Source organism: Tasmannia lanceolata, unplaced genomic scaffold (genome assembly GCF_043159265.1).
Source record: "Tasmannia lanceolata isolate RefF3 unplaced genomic scaffold, GAP_Taslan_0.1 ptg000008l, whole genome shotgun sequence".
Lineage (NCBI taxonomy): Eukaryota > Viridiplantae > Streptophyta > Magnoliopsida > Canellales > Winteraceae > Tasmannia > Tasmannia lanceolata.
The window spans coordinates 914,874-934,473 of record NW_027518685.1 but is presented as its reverse complement, the minus strand read 5'-3'; the positions used below and the strand labels follow the sequence as shown (position 1 = coordinate 934,473).

The window sequence follows — 19,600 nt, the reverse complement described above, 5'->3', positions numbered from 1 at the left end:
TCAAGGTGTTGGTGCCTTTCCAAATTTAAAAAATAGAAGGGAAAGCAATTCTGCAAAATCCCGGAGGTTAAAATTTCATCACTTTTGTATTGATTTCTACTACTTTCTACAAATTGATAGTGCAGGCCTTCTTCAGCTATCTTAACTCAAAAATTTATTTTAATGGGGTTTTGGCAAATGTAAATAGGCTGCACAGGATACAAAAGTATTTTTTTGTTCTATGTAGATGAAAGCCCATTTGTTTTCTCAATGGCTTTTGGTTATATGTATGCATTGAATTGATAACTCTTATGTACTTAACAGTTTTGACCTTATGAATACACATTTTTTTAGTAGTACTTATGATTTACTAATTGTTGTCCTTTTTTTTCACCAAACACAGTTTCAAAATCACACCAATTTGTCACCTATGCACATGTGCTCACTTACTTTGATAATGCATGTAGCTCTTCATGGGTAGGAAATACATGTGTTGTAGATAGGATTTATTGATAGTTGTACATTGTTTATTCTTGATTTAGATAGATAGTTCTTCATGGGCATGATATAATGCATGCTCACCTATTCTTTCTTTAGATACCAAATTAAGATTTCTTTGTGATTTAAGTCTTCCTCGACATCCCGTGACGAGAATCCAAATCTGTACTTTTGTTGATTTTTATCCTCTTCATTAAATCTTCCACCAAACAGATGGGTTATTTTCACAAAAGCATCAAAATGGAATGACATGAATCTCTTGAATCACAAAAAATTAAGATTGACACATATATTTTGGTGATCAGGATCATTGATCTATGGGCTAGATATTCACTATAATTTGTTGTTGATATTAAGAACTAATTGTAAGTCCAAATTTGATTATTGGACTCAAAATTAAACGTAACTTTCAGTCCAACAATCAGTTTTGGACTCACAATCAGTTCTCAAAATCCAAAACAAACAGAGCCTTTAGTCTTTGTAGTTGTTAAGTTCACAAACTGCTGATATTTATAAACATCTTCCACTTCAGCTTAATAAGACAGTATAGACATCTTGTCATGTAGAATTTTGCACCATTCCAAGAAGCCCAAAGAAAATACTACATTCATATCCATGTATGCTCCTGACAAGCTTTAAGCATTACAGATATAGGAAAAAGCTTCGAATTCATTACCATAGATGCTATTATCTCTCTGCAGATTCAGATTCAATTTTTAGATCATTCGTTCTTATTGAGTCTCTTCTTCTCTGCAACATCTCCACTGTACGGTACGATGTTGTATGCGTACTGCTGGATAACGGAGAAAACGACCATCTCTACGCAAACTAACACATTTTGCAGGGCTTCCTCGAGCTGCTCAACATCTAACCAGTAGTGATGAGATTTTATGATTCCTGCCGCGACTAAGATTTCAAGCATAATTCCCTGCCAATGAAAAAAATAAAAGCCAATGGGTGACAAAGTCTCCCAAAGGAAATGTGTATCATCCTATGTATTAAAGAATACAAGATATGGCGGTACGACATTACCACCTTCATCTGTTTGTTGTTTCTTAGAAATACTTGGAAATGTACCAAGTACCCAAAAATCTCATAATTGTATAACCTTTGTTTCACCAATGAACAATTGTGTAGACAATGATATACCATGTAATTGTATGAATCAGTTTAATAACATTAAATTCTGAATCCAATTTGACTTAAAACTCAATTCAGTTTTTCATGTCATGCTTGATATGCTAATATTCTCAACTAATTTCCTGAGCATTCAAGTACGCACTCAAGTTTTAGCCATACTCTATCAAAATTTGATGCAGGAAATACTTGCAATATCATGTTATACTGTCGGATTCCATATTATTATTATTCTGAAAGGACTTTCAGACACGTGTCAGAAAGTCCTTTTTTGCGTAATACTACTACCATAATTTTACAAGTACTGCATGTCTTGAGTATTATTCATCTGAATAGTAAGTTTTTTTTTATATGAAAATAAAATATTTTATTTATTTAACCTATTGAAATTTTCAATACATTACGCATTATAACATATTATTATGTAAAAAATTAAATATTGAAAATTAATTAAAAAATTACGGCGAATCCACAAATCTTTCTTTTTAAGATTTCTGGAATCCTACACTCGAATATTCATGCCACATTCCAACACTCGTACCTGTAGCGATGCAATATAGCCACAATAAACCTTTCACCACTATCATTAGAGAAAGGTCTAATATTAAACTTGATAACAATGGATTATGTAACAAGGACAGTTCATTTTTTATTAAAAAAAGGCTATATTTCACATGTGTTGGTCCATAGCTACCTGGTTCATGGGTCTGGAGTTGAGCCCCACAGTTGATTACCTGGAAATGTACCTAGTACAATGAAGATGGCTTAATAAATTCATTTTTGGATCTCATTTGGTTTTGTAAATCTGACCTATTCCGACTCACCAACATGACATACTTCCATATTTCTAGAAAAATTTAGTGCCTCGGTTTCAAATTATACAGTCAAGTATGTTTTCTAGATATAAGGTAGATTTTAGTGGTTCCAACCGAGCCAGGTACAGAGATAGAAGGCAAAACATAAAGTTAATATTTTTATCAAAATTTAATTTTATTTAATGATCTAATTTGTATTTTATCATAAATATTCTATTCACTTTTTGCATGAGGACTTCAGAAAGAAAGTACTTTTAATAATAATAAAAATAAAATAAGAAAGTAGCAGCACTTAAAACAATTGACAAGGCATTAAAAGAAGATTATTTAAAAAAAAAAGGTTTCTATTTTAATTTGTTCAGTTAGTTCTCAATACTGAAACAATCAAGCAATACACTGTTCGAGTGCAAAAGGTGCTAGTTCGTGGATCAGATCTCATGTTAGCCAAACCAGGTAAGCCAACGAAGAACACAGACTAACAAACTCATTAGGATAGAATCTCAATTGTTCATTTTATTCTGTTCACCTATTATTTCTATATTATTTAAAGCATCTAATATGCAGCTAGTCATTTTGTCACGTAGTTAAATTTATATACTCATGAATATATTTATAAAAACAGTCTTTCAATATCATCAATTCACAGTATGGATATGTTGGTACATTACGTTTTCCAGGACTGCTATGCCCAAGTTATTTAGACAACAGTTTGCATTTAAGATAACCTGTTTACTTTTGCATTATCTTGAGATGATCAAGATTATAAGCTGTTTGCTTTTGCATTATCTTAAGATGATCAAGATTGTAACCTGTTTACTTTTGCATTATCTTAAGATGATCAAGAAGTTCTTGAAAAGAGATACTTGTACTAAATTGACAACAAGATGCATGAGGGTTTTCAAGGTTACAACCTGTTTGCTTTTGTGTTATCTTAAGATGATCATGAGGTTCTTAAAAGAGCTACTAGCACAAAATTGACCAAAAGATGCATGAGGGGTTTACCTGCCAGAAGCAGAAAAAAACAATCCCTTTGATGCATAAGAATTTCGATAAAGGTTTGTGGGGTGCCAACTCCTTTGCAAACACATGGTAAAAGACCACAAGAGAATACAAAGCCAGCGAAACAGAAATGTTCAATATGATGCTGAATGTCCAACTGATCCAACTGGTATACAACCCGAGAAGTTGAAGCAGTATCATCAAAATAGAGCAGACTGGGCGGATGATGACGAATTGCCATGTCCAGTGCTTGAGGAGCTTCAATGTACGATGGTCCAGACGGACAGTGTGAGGCTGCAGTTTGAGAAACAAAAGCATCAAATATACATATTTTAACAAAATTAATACTTTTCGGGCACCAGGATGAAAACATCAAGGGGTTTGTGCAATTAGCAATGACATGGGTGGTGTTAACAGAGCTAAGGGATATTTACAAGCACAACATATAAAGACTAATATTTGACTTCTGATCCATCCCCGATGTCGCGACTTGTGTTCTTGGTAACATTAGCACAGAAAGTGGTTAAAGACCTTTCATCTCAGTCCAACCCAATTTGCAAATGATATTTATGGTGGCAAAAAGAAAAAAGAAAAAAAGAAAAGAGAAAGAATATAAAAAAATAACAAATGATCGCACAAATAATTCGTAAAAGAATTAAGAGCAGCGTCCAGCTTAGAAAATGAAACATCAGAACTAGAATCAGCTCTCGTCTATATCCTTTAGTTGAACTAGGGTTTAAGGAACATAATTCTTCTTCTTTTTTCGAATGGTAACGAACTTGCATTAAAAACCAAGAGGAAGACCGAGATGGTCAACATGAGAAATACAAAGGGTACAAATAACAAGAGAAGAAAACCAATCAAGAGAGAAGGAAATCAAATATATCCAGGAACAAAATTCTTGACTAAGATAGATCATAGCACCAAAAAGAAAAGAAGATAACATGGAAAATATTCAAATGCTAAACAAGCTAAAGAAACTTTGCCAACTGTTAAACAACAAGAACCAGTTGTTGTTTCCACAATTCCACCTCTTCAAAATTGTCCTCCCATTGACACCACCAAGGCAACCACAAGTAATACAAATAAGCCGAGTAGCAAAAGGATTGGGACTGAAATAGATTACTCCTCCCAGGAAGAGTCAGAACAGGAAGTGGATGAAGAAGAACTCCCCCAACAGAAGAAAATTGAGCTCCTCCATCCAAGATTATCAAAATCCCCAAAGCTTCAGAAGTTGAGGACGGGTCGTAGAGCAAGAAAGTTTAGAAAGAAGATGAAAGACACCTTTCAATAGGGTCTTAAATTCAAATGAGTATGGGGACTGTCTCTAGAGATCACGAGTATTCTCTCTTCTCTTGCTTGTTTTGAGTTTCGTTATTAAGGGTATTGTGTCCATAGTTGTTCAGCCCCTTCCTGAGACATTGTCCTAAGGATTGGGGTGTGGCCTTGTTTCTTTCTTGTATCATCTTTCTTTTATTAATATTCTGGTAGGGGTCCGCCTAACTGCAGCTTACCGATCAAAAAAAAAAAAAAACTCTGCCAACTCAACAACTGGTGGAGATGGGCCTACAGTTTGACATACATCAGTCATTTACATAAAAAACCGAAATATAAGATGCAATCATGTCACCTATGGACACAATACCCTTAATAATGTACTTCCGGAAGTAACTCTTTTCAGTTTAGGAGAACAGGCACAGCGAAGGAAATGACTGATACAATAAGTGTTGATTGTAAAAGCAGACCTGAAAAAATGTCATGGGAAAACTATGGTGAATTTCTCTTCCTTTAATTCCATCTGGCACTATGTTTTTACTAATTGATATATTCAAGTAACTGTACATCAGAGCCAAGAACTTAGCAATCACCTGCAATGAAATAGAAACACAGTTAAGATATGATATTGTGAAGAGTTATATATCAAGGCTATTTGATAATTTATGACAAGGAGAAGCTCAATCAGACAAGGGACTCACCAGAGCCTCATAACATTCTTTAACCGATTCCAAGAACATGAAGAAGGCTTTACTTCCTTGAATATCCAGCAAGCCAATAAAGGAGTTGATGGCATATATAGGGGCCATGAGTACGATGATAATAATGGCCTTTTGCTCTTTTGGGTTTTTCCAGGAGGAGAAATGTTGTGATATCAATTGTAGTGTAAAATGCATTGTAAGCATCACAAAACACCCTGACCCTAGCAGAGTGAGTGTCCCACGGTCCATTTTGGTTATATCCATTATTGATGTGAAGAAACTACAGAACCAGCACCTGGAAAAGATGTATGGGCTTCTTAATGGTCTGAAATTCCAGGAATAACAACTCATGCTTTATGTTTATGATGTTTACACTAGATTTCTACTTATAAATCATCATCATCATTATCCTATCATATAAATCAAATACAGATGAAAACATGAAGTAGGGGACAATAACTCTTCTTATATAATTTTTAAAGGTTTCCAAGGTTTACATGATAACAAAAGAGAAACAGCAACTGCCTCAAACTTCAGCATAAAATAAATGCATTCTGCAAATTAAAAAATTTCTGAAAAAACTTCCATGTCTAGAAAAAGAAAAACATAGTAAAATTAAAATGCTTTATCCCTAAATCAAATATGGTGCTCTATCTGCATAAGAAGTTCAGCATTAACCAGTGATTACCAGCCTTTCAAGTAATAAAGATTTTCACAAACTTGATATTGTTAAATATGATGTTTTCAATAGCAGGGGGGAATGAGAATACATTTAAATTATGCTGTCTATCCTTCATTTAATGTCTTTCTTTATGGACATATTTAAGGAAATGATTGCTGCCTGCAATAATTTTCCTTATATCATTAGCCCCACAGGAAAACAAATGCACAAGTATCATAACCGAACAACCACCAAAGTGAAGGTTGATAGAACTCAAAATACATAGCTGCATCCAAATTAAGTCATGTGTTGTGACTATCTGGAAAAAAAAAACTGGACATAAAAAATCATTATAAACAAAACAAATCAGAGTGAAAAACAGTGAATACCTGATGACGACATCAAGATTGAAAACAAATATAATTAAGAGTCCCAATCACAAGAAATTTCAACTGTCGAGGGTAAATGGAAAACCAGAGGAAAAACTTGGTCATTTACACAGAACACTTAAAAAGGCATCATTATGCAATAAACCATTATCTTAAATTTGAAAATCATAAAAAATAACCCAAAGTTACTGAATTATTATGTCCAAAAACCATTACTAAACTTTCATAAGTTTTCCAAACTTCACCTAATACTGACCACAACCGCTAATATATATATATTGGTAGGGAAGCTGGGATTGAACCTACGACGTCAAGGTTGAGATACAAAGCATCAACCAATTGAGCTACAGGCTCAACCCCTTCTTTTCCAAGACAACCAGTAATATATGCTAAGATGATGGATTTTACAGGGAAGATCAATGCAAAGGGAAGAATAAAATAAGAAAATACAGGGTGATGATCAGGATAAAACTCTGACCAATTCCAATAAGCAATCAATTTTCAGGCTACGGTGGCAGAGGGACTTTTTTCCTCCTTGAAGGAGATTTCTCTTTCCTCCTTGAAGGGGATTTCTCTCTGTTGGTTTCTGATTGTTCATCCATGAGGGAGTGGGCTATTCCTTTAAAACAGCCCATTAGCCATGTTCGGCCATTACGGCCCTCCTTTTATGCCCACCATCTGTTGCACAGTTGCATAAGGAAGATTCATTATGTTTTCGTTTTTTCCTCCTAAAGAGCCTGAAGTGTAGTCACAAAACAAAAAAAAGGGTAGCCCAATGCACGAGGCTCCCACCATTGCAGGGTCTAGGGAGGGCTAGATGTACGCAGCCTTACCCCTGCTTTGCAGAGAGGCTGTTTCCGTGACTCGAACCCGTCATCACCAGGTCACAATGGAGCAACCTTACCGTTGCACCAAGGCTCGCCCTCTTAGAACTAACACCCTAAATTCCAGAGACCAGAAATATATCCAATCTAATTCATAGAATGATAGTTTACGTAGAATGGAAGATTCCATAATGCCTAAAAATTAAGAAAAACAAGAAATATAACCCCAGCTTCTCAAACTTTCGTGTAATTCAGAGTGGAGGCCAGTTCAAAAGCCAAACAAAGAAGGTGTGAGTCAGAATAGTTTTGATCTTGTAAAGACCAAAATAGCACTAGGTTTTGTGCAATTGATCTGGCATGTCCAGATGGAAGCAGCTCGAAGCGAAGATCTCCGGAGTCACACCACTCCAGCCCCATCCCGGAACAGCGAATCACAATTTCAAACGCTTTTGAAACGCTTGATGGAATTGAAGAGGATGAAGTTATCGTCTCCAAGTCACCGGCTCAAGGGGAAAAGAGCGATCATCAAAATCACTCTCAACCCTTAAATGCCGACAAGAGGAAGGACTTGCCAGCAAAGCCCAGAAATGAAGAGCCAAGTTCTCTAGAAGAGGAGGAAATCACTGAAACGGAGTACTCCTCCAAAGAAGAGTCGGATCATGAAGTTGGGGAAGATCACCCCCAACAGAAGAAAAAAGAAATCCTCCATCAAAGGAAAACTGAACCCCCAAAGGTTCAGAAATTGAGGAAGAGCATGAGAGCAAGGAAATTTATCCGGAAGATGAAAGAAGTCTTGGATCACTAGAGGATTAATCACATGAGTATGGGGATTGGCTCTAGAGTTCACATGTATTCTCTCTTCTTTTGCTTGTTTTAAGTTTTGACATCAAGGATATCACGTCGTTGGTTGTTTTGCCCCCTTCCTTAGTCATTGTTCAAAAGATTGGAGAGTGGTCTTGTTCCTTTTATTGTATCATCTTTCTTTAAGTAATATACTGGTAGGGTTCCGCCTAAACCCAGCTTACCAATAAAATAAAATAAAAGTCTTCTCAGACTTTCAACTCCATATATAAACGAAGAGTAAAATTTCTTAAGTCCTAACATTTTCCATTTAAATAACCATCAAAACCACCAATCTTCCACAAATTAAACGAAGATTAAAGAAGTCTTTTCTCGACAAAAAAAAGAGATGTATGATGTGAAATAATGCGTCCGCTTTCAGACAATAGAAATACAACTCTAGAATTTCACGAACTTCCAATCCACTACTCATGCTTAATTTATTATCATTTCTAACCTTACCATTGCTTCTCCACACAAACCACTTGGCCTTTTATTCGAGGAGTCAAAAAAATAGCACAAATCATGACTTAAACATCTAAAAAATTCTCCATTCCTCGTTAAAATAATCGTTATATGAAAGATCTTCCACTAATAAATGAAGAATCCAGAAGAATAACACACACAAAAACAACCATACATAACGAGATCTGATCTCTTATGGACTCACATAATCGGGCATGATTAATCAAGCATAATTTCTCGAGCAACAAAACATTGCGAAAATTAATCGCCAGACTAGATCATAGTCTGCTACAAATGGAAATCTAAGAAACAAAATCCGAACACGAAGGTTACTCAAATCGTAATAATCCAACATTACGATAAGATAACTAAAAACAAAAAAAGAGAGTTGCTAATTCAAAGCAGAAGAAAAGGAAGAGGTGTTACAGAGAAATCTGCGATTGGTGGGATAAGATCAAGGAATAGCAGAGATTGAGTTGTCTTCGTCGATATGGGAGAATGTGAAGAGAAAATGCAATCTAAAGTTAATTTAATAAGCGAGAGAATGGGGGCTTGTGTTTGTCTGCACGTTCATTACTCAAAGTGGAAATCAGCTGCTGCTATCAGCCTATCCCCAGTGTTGAAATTACTGTCTTGTCCCTCCAATAAAATTGACTAACACGAGAGCTACTGAATACCTTTGATGGTTTAAATAAGAGTTTTTCTTTAGTTTATTTCTCTTCTCTTCCCAATTTCTCTTTTTTGTTTTGTTGTGTTGGCATTTCTTTTGTGTATTGAGTCTGACTGTTAGATTGCTTTTATATGGTCGAAGATCCAATAGACAGAGTCATGGTTACTATTGGTTAGGATCACCCACTTTGTGTGGTTTTATGCTATGGCAAGTCTATAATGAGGCTCGCCAGAGGAATGCTTTTGTCACCATACATTAATGCCACCCAATTTTTTTCTTTTTCTTTTTCTGCTTGTACATGTAAATTTCTATATAACTATACCCTGCAAGTGTAAATTCTTTATAGCTATTGATCGACATGTGAAACAACCAATTACTACATATGCTCTCCATATGCTAAAGCTGTTGGAGAAGGCGTTATTTAATCTTTTATACTTTTAACACTCCCCTCACATGTCCCCTCACATGTGGCCCCTCTTTTTTAGGATTGGACTTTTGCTATTAAGGAGGTTTGAACATAGGACCTTTTCCCTGATACCATGTGAAGCAACCAATTACTCCAAAAGCTTAAGCCACCGGAGAAGGCGTCATACATTTTAAAGGTTTTTCTTTTACCTGTAGGCATTTTTGTATGAATAATGAGTGTAGAGACACGTGGAATTATAATAAGAGCTTCTTCATTAGGGTGTATTTGGAGTGTAGGAAAAACATTTGGGACGGAAAATATTTTCCGTAAGAATTTTTTTCGCTTTCCACAATTTAGAAGGAAATGATATGGATATGGATATGGATATGGATTAGGATTAATAAAACATGAATTGTGGTGGTCCAAATTATTTTCTTTCGTGTGTAATTAAAGTGAACCTTCATGAGAAGTGGGGCCCATATTATTCGATGATCCAAATCATTCATGGACCCCAACTTAAATAGTCACCCCAAAAATCATGTCCCTAGTAGGGGCTAGGAGGATAAGACATTCTAAACTATAGAACTTCTACGTTCAATGACAAATATACCCCTATTAAGTTACACACGCTGTTTTAGATAACCCTGACACAAGTGTGCCTTCCCATCGTTACCCTTTTTCGGAAATGACACTGGAAAAAAGCTTTGAGAAAGCAAAGGAGAGAAGCCTGTTGACCAGTATAAGGGTAGGTTGGTAAATCTGACTGTTGTTTGACCAGAATGCCTGCATGGAGCAATAGCTGGGCATCGCTTTCCTTTTTATGACTCCCACGTCAAAGCTGTATATATTACAGTAAGGGTATCTTGGTCATTTCAGCCTTAGTAGAGTCGTGCTATTTGGAAGATGGAACCTGCCCGCGAAGCGTAGTACACCTTACATAAGCGCATTTTAGCGGAAATCTAATGTGCGCACATGGATGCACAAATTAAAACTGGATATCTGTCCGTTTCCTTTTAAATTTGGGATTATTGAGAGAGTACGTCTCCACAGTCTCTCCACACGAACAAAGTTATAATTTTTTCATCCCAATCTCCATTAAAATCATGGGATCTCCTACAAATCATGATGACCTCTTTGATTCAGTTCTAAACCTAGAAAAAGTCCATCTGAACGAGGGTTTCAGAGATGGATATAACGACGGCTTAATCGCTGGAAAGGAAGAAGGAAGAGAAGTGGGTCTAAAACAAGGATTTGAAGTTGGAGAGGAATTAGGGTTTTATCGAGGCTGTGTGGACGTCTGGAATTCAGCGATTCGTGTCGATTCTAATTGCTTTTCCTCTAGGGTTCAGAGGAACATCAAACAGATGGAGGAATTGATCGAAAAATACCCGATTTTGGATCCGGAAAACGAGACTGTTCAGGATCTTATGAACGCCTTGAGGTTGAAATTCCGAGCAATTTCGTCTTCAATGGCCGTGCGGTTGGAATATGAAGGGTACCCGAAAGCATCTGCGGTTTCGGAGATCGAATTTTGAGTCTATGCTGTTTTTTCAACTCAATGAATATCTTTCTTTGTATAAAAATTCTTTAATTATAATTAGTAACTTCGTTTGTATTTGAACTTGTGTTGTTTTCCAACATGGGTCTGAGTGGATCTTCATTTAGATATGAAAATTGCTATTCTTGTCAGTAATTTTGGTTATTTTTATGGTGGTGAAGCTTGTCTTGCTTTAACAAGAGGTTTAGGGTTTCTTTTATCAATGTGAGTGTTCAGGAGTTCATGGTTTCTATGAGGTTAGAATTCAGTTCAGTTTCAGCGACGATATTGATGCAGTTGGAATATGTTGGGGTACTTAATGGCATCTGAGGTTAAGGATATGGATTTTGATGGATTGGATTTTTAATTTCTAGCTGAATTTTGTTCGGTTTCTTTATTTTGTTCTTAATTAGCTGAATTTTGTTGGTTTCTTAATTTTGTTCTAAATTTAGTAGCTGTTCCGCAATATGGAAGATCATGAATGCTTTGAGGTTTAAATTCTGGGCAATTTTGGTGACTCTGTCGGTGTGGTTGGAATATGAGGTGATGTTTCAGAGATTGAATTTTAAGGGATTAAAAAAATCCCTAGCTCAATTGGTCAAGGCTTTGTTCTTCAACTTAGAGGTTGGAGGTTCAATCCCAGCTTACATACCAAAAAAAATAAAAAATAAAGAAAAAGAAAAAAGGGATTAGATTTTGTGGAAATGATTTATGCGCTCTTGTTTTTGTTAATCACACTCCGTACTTCACTAACCACTTGCCTGATTGTCTGTTGAGATTCAGAGCATTTGAAAATTTTGCTGCTTCTAAAAGCTAATTGGAGAAGTGTAAAGTAAATAGTAGAGTGCCATTATTGAAACTAGGGAGTGCTAATATCATTTCCCTAGATTTTTTATGATTAGCTGAATTTTGTTGGCTGTCTAAATTTTGTTCTAAATCAGTTTAAGAATGTGTGATTTCCATATAGTTACCTTTGGTTACTAATGAAGATTCTCTATGGCAATTTCTGATCTTTGTTGGATTCTTGATGTGGGATGGGGAGGATATTGTTTCCTTGATAGGTTTTTTTAGTAATTTGAATATGATTAACTGTTTTATTAGGTTTTTTAGATTTCAGCATTTTTCGTGAACTAGTTTGAAATTTTGGGCTTTCACCTTTAATTGTATCATGGAATCTCTTTGGGTTTTGAGTTTGTGATGTTTTACTCACATGTTTGAATGATTTTTTTTTTCATCAATGAGAAAAGCTTGTGTCTTTCATTCTTTCTGTAATTTGAAAGGGGATTAGCTGAATTGTGTTATCTGAATCTGCTGTGTTTCTGACTTGTGTTGTTAGTTAATTTGAAAAATTTTGTTTCATTGCTTGATTATTATGATCATCTTTGTTTGTCTTAAAAAATATTTAGCTATTTTGTATCTTTGTTAGTATTTAAAATCGGGGATTTGCTAGCGTCCATCGCAGAAGGCATTTCGTGGATGGACTGTTGCATGTGAGAGCAGCCACACAGGCTCAATTTTCAGCAGATTTTGTCTTCATTCACGAGGTGGCTGCTCTCACATGCAAAAGCACATCCGCGAAATGCCTGTTGCGATGGACGCTAGCAAATCCCTTAAAATAGTGTTGTTTTTCAACATGGGTTGAGTGAACTTTCATTTTAGATATGAAAAGTGCTCTTCTTTTCAGTAATTTCTTGCCTGTATGGTGGTTGAGCATTTCTTGCTTCATCATGTGATTGTGAGTTTCTTTCATCAATGAAAATTGCTTTATTTTCAGTGATTTCTTGTTAGAATCTTTTAGTGATATCTTGTTGCATAGTATTTTCACCACCAGTGTCATCATAGACCTACTACTAATTTTCAATCGTAAAATGTGATTAACTATTTAGAATCAGCAGTCATTTCCTCATAGAAGGTATCTCAATGAATCAAAAATAGAATTGGATTAGTTAATTCAGATTGTTTTATGATCTTATGGCCAGAGGATTTTCTGCAAAACCTGGATTGTCCAATTGATACTGAATAGTCCGAATCTGCTAGTTCCATTGTGATTTCATCAGAGATTTCAATTTTTCCTAATCTTAAAATAAGGATTTTTAGTGCTAACAATCTGCACCAATTTCAAAAGCACTGTTTGTTTCCCTGTTTAAAACCTACAACATTAGTTAAACTCATCATTTTCAGGACAATGGAAATAACTTATAGCAGAAAAACTAGCATTCAATACAGACCAATGTGTAGAGGAAGTCTACCTTAAAGCTCTTAAGATCTGTCAAAATAGCGCGGAAACAAGGATTTCACATGTAAAATATGCTTAATGTGAGCAGAAATTTGCTACTTCTAAAAGCACATGTGAAAATCAGCTTCTATATCACAATCGTTGTGCAAAAAGAGGTATATAATACTTTAGTTCCATCACTTTACAGTGATCCTACTTCTCAATTACTCTAGCCATCTTATTACAAGAACAATGCATCAAGAATTAGATTGGATATGTACTCATTTTAGCATCATACTTGGGAGTTCTCATCCAGCTTGCAAGAATTTTTGTAATGTTAGAGATCCAGATTCTGTACTCAGAACTTAAAAATTCCAAATTAGTATTACTTTCTGTTATCAGATGTATTGCAAGCTACAAAAGAATCATTATAGGCTGAAACCTGCTGTTGCACCAACACTTCAATCTGTTTAAAATCATACGTGATGATAAAATGTTCTAATCTTGAATGGGATCTCCGGCGAATGCAGATTGACTCAAACCAAATTTGTAACTTCTAGTAGGTAAGATAATCGAGAAAATATTTCCATACATCAAACTCCATGAAAAATCCAAAAAACCCTTTATGGATCCTCTGCTTATGTTCCAGAAGAATTATGTTGAGATAGAAAAATAAAGGGGTTATGGATCCATCAATTGTTCTTGGAATTCCCAAGATACAGAAGTATTTGTTTTCCATTTTTAGCTTACTCATCTTCTAGCACAGATTTGAATTCATGCAATCCTTTTGAGGTTATGGATCTGATGACAGAGTTGTAGCAAAAGGAACCTAGCAAGATGGTCATGCCTTTGTAAAATATTACAGTTGTAGTTTTAAGACAACCAATGTTTTTGCATTAGGCTTTATATTTTATTGAACAGTAATTAGTGCGCTCCTCTACATCCTTGCAGCCGTCTCTTATGTTAAACATCTCTGAAATGTGTAAAGTAAAGATTGTAACCACCAATAAGAAAGTGTAAAATGTGTAAAGTAAAGATAAGGCTGCCAATACCAAAACAAAAGCGAGTGTAGATATTCTCTCCCTGATTTTATCATGGTGGTTTGTCGGTGGCATCACCAAAGATCCAACCCTACGGCGTAGCATTGGATCACAGGCAAAGCCCTTAACATAAGCAGGTTTTTAGATTCTTCAATTTTATTTATTCAAACAATTCCTAGTTTCTACTGCTTCCTATATTCCCTTCTCTTGCACCCAAATCCGCTCCCATTCTCTGCAAGTAGTATATAGACTTGAAAAACAGTTATCTAGGAAGAACTATTAATGTCAGTTATCTCTTTCTAGTGCAGTTAAGGTGCCACCCACATGTGTCTTATAAAGTGTTTGGACCCTTTTGGAAAGGTATATTCGTCATATATTCCCTCTCACAAGTGCCCTGGCTTTAGAGTGCTTCACTCTCATCACCAAGCCAAGGAGTAGGTGGACCTAGAGAAACTATAGCTGCAGAGACCTTTTTGTACTGTTGTCATATATTGCTTATCTCTTTTTTGAAGTTTTTGAAGATGATGGAAGAACAAAAATGATGAAGTTGATGCTTGTATGTTGCCAGCTCAACATCAGAAAGCTGAAAAATGGGGCAGACATAGAGTTGATGTTGAGTCGGTGAATTTATAAAGTCGGTGATTTTACAAAATCACCGGTGGTTTTTTTTTTTAAATCAGTAAACTGGGGTTAGGAGGACCCATACCAGTGCATTAAAATAAAAGATGAGGATTACAATCTGGTATTAGTACAAGTCTTGTTGGACCATATCAAGAAGAGTAGAAGGAACTAGCGAGAAAGGAATGTCGGCTCCCTTGATTGGACAATTGGTCTTAGATAGATAATCTGCTGCAAAATTAGATTCTCTCCATATGTGGTTGAGTCTCCACCTATTGAAGTGAGCGAGGGATCCATGAATCTTTGCAAGCAAGGGTCTTTTTCTCCATGGGCACCCAAAGAAGCCTATCATGATATTCACAGCAGTTAGTGAATCTGATTCAATTTGCAGGTTTGCAAAAAAAAATTCAGTTGCAAGGTTGATGCCATGGTGAATAGCAAGGAGTTCTAGCTCATGGATTTCAGCAGGCTTAACATCGATTGAGAAAGCTCCTTTAATTTTGCCATTAGAATTGCGCAGAATACCTCCAATTGCCGTTTTACCACCTTGGAGAGATGCATCAGTATTCTGTCTTGTCATCTCCTCTTCAGGTCTGTTCCAGGCACATTTCTTTGGTTCCACTTTTGTTGGGATAATTGGGCATCTAAGATTGGCAGCTATGCAATAATTTCTGGAAATAGGATCTGCTTTTAGTCCAAGAAAACTCAGTCTTTCGTTGATGGAGATAAGGATCTTTTGGAGAATCTGTTTTTTGCGAGTAGGTTATCATTGCGTTCTCTCCAGATGTGGTAGACTGCACCTTGGAAGGCAGTTATCCATTGGCTTTCTTCTGTGACCAAACCGCCAAAGAAGTGCTCTCCAAATCCACGCTGAGAATGCACATGAAAAGAAGAGGTGATCTCTGGTTTCCCTGTTTGTTTTGCATAGTGGGCAGCTGGTATCTAGATTAGTACCAAGGAACAGCAGCTTGTCCTTCGTGCTCAACTTGTTTTTAACTGCTTGCCAGCAAATGAAGGCATGTCTAGGGATGTGAGCTCTATCGATTCTGCTCAAGGCACTGATTGGGATCTGCTTCTTAAAGAGTTCCATGCACCGGTAGTTGTAAAACTGCTTTTATTTCGTATACTTGGAGTGGGTCCCATTTGGCCCTTTTAAGTGGGATATGTTTTCTCTCAATATATACGGTTTGCATTTGAAAGAGAGGGTTTTGAAGAAGGGAAAATGTAGAGAAGAGAGGAGAAAGCTAGGGCAATAAAAGAGGGGTTTTCTCTTGGGCTCTAGGAGGGCTTTTGTGTTGAAGCAAAAGCAAGGTTATTCTTCTACTCAAGGTTGAGGAGAAAACTAGGGCAAGAAAAGAGGGGTTTTCTCTTGGGCTTGAGGGGGCTTTTGTGGTGAAGAAAAAGCAAAGCAACGCTGTTCTTCTACTCGAGGTTTGAGGAGAAACCTAGGGCAAGAGGAGGGGTTTTCTCTTGGGCTCTAGGGAGGCTTTTTGTCGTGGAGCAAAATGGGTTTTGTCCTCCTCCTCTTGCTTACTCAAGGTGTATTCTTCTTCTCCATTGGATTCTATATTGTAGCACAAGCATTGTCTTGGAGGATTTTCCAACTACTTCTCGAATGAGGGTTTTTCCTTGTACTCGGTGAGAGACTTGGAGGTTAGTTTTTGGCTACATAAAAGGTTGGAGAGAAGGTTTATCGGTGGAGGTAACATTGTACTATTTTGGTTCTAAATGGTGGATTGTGTGTTGCTTTGTCCATGGAGTAGCCCATTGTGGTGAACCATATTTATTCTTGTCTTCTTGTGGTTGTGTGTTTTGCTTCCCTTTGGTGGTTGTGGCTTATTGGTATATAGTTTCTCCATCTTGTTTGTGCAAGTTCTTGGATTTTTCTGTGTGTTCGCCGGTGGTAGATTGGCCGGTGTTATTGGCGATGGGTGTTGCCCGTTACAGTTGATTGAGCATGTTACCAATATATACCGAGAAATTTCCATAAGCAAGTTCCAAGATGAGGCGCACAATAGAGTTGGTTACAAGCTTGTTTCCCATTTTGCTCCAAACCCATTGTGGGACAGCAGCCCCTTGCAAAAAGGTGTGTTTGGCATGGTTAAAACAGCTTTTTTTTTTAGTTCTCCACAATGATCCTTCTATGCAACTTTTTTTTAAGTTCTCCATAATGATCCTTCTAGGCAGCTTTTTTTTTCCATTCTCCACAATGATCCTTCCACACTATGGTTAAAGCTGCTTGTGAAGCCTTTGAACTCATCCTCAGCTTGGAGTTCTTGATCATATCTCTTCCATCCGTTTACTCAAGCTTTGCTAAGCCAAGTTGGCGGGCTTGCAAAATCGGTCGCAGTGGACATCTGCAGCAAGCTTCAAGGTTCGTGACTCTCTTACTGCAACTTGCAGATAGAACATAAGGAAAGCTTTATAAGAAATAACAGAAGACACTTTGTTAGCTATGCAATACAGCCAATCAGAAAATAAAGTTAATTTATTCTTTTTCTTGAATTTTGATATGATTGCTTCATTTCAAAAAAAAGAAAAAAGAAAAAAGAAAAGATCTGATTGCCATGGGAAAGAGTTCACACGGACTTATGTCCATCTCCTGCCATTCGTGGGATCAATAGGACCCTTGCCATGGGTTGATGGGGCCCATCACTTGCACCAAGGAGAACGGGCAGACTACAGTTTTGGGAATTCTTGTGGAAAAGTGAAACCGTGCTCTTTTTTATGTACTATTTATATATATATGGTTTAACATATTCCTATTTATCTAGATACATTCTTCTATATACAACACTTTTATGAACTAATATTACATATTGCTTTTGGACGTATACCTATATTGCAACTTGAGCCTTACTATATTGCAGTTTACACAAAAATGCACTCTTTAAAATCCCAAGTCCTTGTTATATTGCAGCTTACGCAAAAAATGCAATCTTTAAAGTCCCAATTTGCAGTTTAGGTGAGCCTCCAAATACCATATTATATCTTCCAATATTATAATATCTATGCATGATTTAAATGAATTATAATTGGTTGAATCTTAGTTTTTGAGTTCTTTGTGAAATGGTATTTTTTTTAGAAGGAAAAATTGCTTCCATGCTATTGACATAGTATGAACTTTAGCATAACATTATTGAAGTACCAATGAAGCATTTCAGTTCTTTTTTCTACAGAAAATGCTCTCTTCTAGTCCACGAAGTCTGCAATCGCAATGTGATGTGTGATACATCTATTGTAACATCAAGATCTTTCAAATTTTATTTGACCAAAATTTATTCTTTCTTTTCTTCCAACATCTATGTATAACTTAAATAAATCATAATTGGTTGAATATTAGTTTTTGAGTTCTTAGTTCTTACTGAAATGGCATTTTCTTTTTAGAAGAAAAAATGGCGTGCATGCTATTGACATAATTTTCTAGTGGTAGTAGCATAGACTATTAGGCAATGGAAATTGCCATAAAATGCTTCAAATATCCCAATATCTTTGCAGCATCCAGTATTAACTTTATCATAACATTATTTAAGTACCTATAGAAACATTTCAGTTCTTTTTCTATAGAAAATGCTCACTTCTAGTCCACAAAGTCTGCAAGTGTGATACATCTAGAGTAACATTGAGATCTTTCAAATTTTATTTGGCTATTGTTTTGTTTCTTCCCTTGCTAATGATCCTTAAACACTAGTTCACAAAAATGTGTGATCCATTTAAGGGTAACATAGAGATCTTTCAATTTTCTTTGACTATTGCTTATTCCCTCTTTTCTACCCTTGTTAATGATCCTTAAACACACAGGCATGCAATCCCCACCTTTCTATATGAGCTGCCCAGGAAGAACGGAGAGCTCTTGATTCAGTTAGAGGAGAATTAGGTAATTTCAAGCCTAATTCCATGGCAAATCAACCATTAAAAAAAAATTCCATGGCAAATCAATGGGCAGGTCTCACCGCTGAGTCTCTATATTGCATCCAGATGAGGGTCCGACTCGATTGGCTGAAGTCACTGGTTATAGTAGTTGGTGCAACCAGATGTGTCGACAATTACAACATACCAGTTTTCTCCACCACCGTTGCAGCAGCCATTATGATTGCCAGACGCATGAGTGAGTGAGGAATGCAATCTATGGCGCTCACCCATGCCAAGTACTTCACCGCGGTGTCTTGTAATTTGTTGGAACTGAACAGGGTTGGAGCCGGTGGAGTCCAGCGCGAAGTTGAGTTTCGAGCGGCTTTCAAGGAAAGAAAGGATGGCTGTAGGAAAGGATTATACTTCGCAGAGAGTATCTAAAAGTACTTGAAATGAAGTGTTTAGTTGAGAAATTGATGACAATTTAGAGAAGACAATGCATTTGAAATTGATGACAGGTTCTCTATGACAAAGAAACTGGGTCAGACTCTTAGTGTAAAACATGGAGAATCTTTCCACAAATATTTAAATTTTGTGGCATTATCTAGAATTTGGAAGAAGAGATGTAAAAGGGGATTCCGTGGAAAATCATTAGTGGTAATTAACAATGTTTAGGGTA

The 19,600-nt window shown here is 36.3% G+C and overlaps 2 protein-coding genes and 1 long non-coding RNA gene across 3 annotated transcripts; 2 read left to right on the top strand and 1 right to left on the bottom strand.

Moving 5' to 3' along the window:
- Positions 1-969: 969 nt before the first annotated feature.
- On the bottom strand, positions 970-9,165 carry LOC143883842 (uncharacterized). Its single transcript, XM_077387158.1, has 5 exons — positions 9,010-9,165; positions 5,405-5,699; positions 5,174-5,296; positions 3,432-3,722; positions 970-1,405 (listed from the first exon to the last, which is right to left on the bottom strand). The coding sequence occupies exons 2-5, from the start codon at positions 5,666-5,668 to the stop codon at positions 1,199-1,201; spliced, it is 885 nt and encodes a 294-aa protein (XP_077243273.1). The 5' UTR covers positions 5,669-5,699; positions 9,010-9,165; the 3' UTR covers positions 970-1,198.
- A 1,597-nt stretch (positions 9,166-10,762) lies between these two features.
- On the top strand, positions 10,763-11,194 carry LOC143885590 (uncharacterized). The gene has a single exon (XM_077389801.1). It carries the CDS (start codon positions 10,763-10,765, stop codon positions 11,192-11,194), a length of 432 nt encoding a protein of 143 aa, XP_077245916.1.
- Positions 11,195-16,810: 5,616 nt separating this feature from the next.
- On the top strand, positions 16,811-19,336 carry LOC143883846 (uncharacterized). The gene is made up of 3 exons (XR_013252570.1): positions 16,811-17,155; positions 17,336-17,443; positions 18,871-19,336. It is a non-coding gene; the product is annotated as an uncharacterized LOC143883846 (long non-coding RNA).
- Positions 19,337-19,600: the final 264 nt, after the last annotated feature.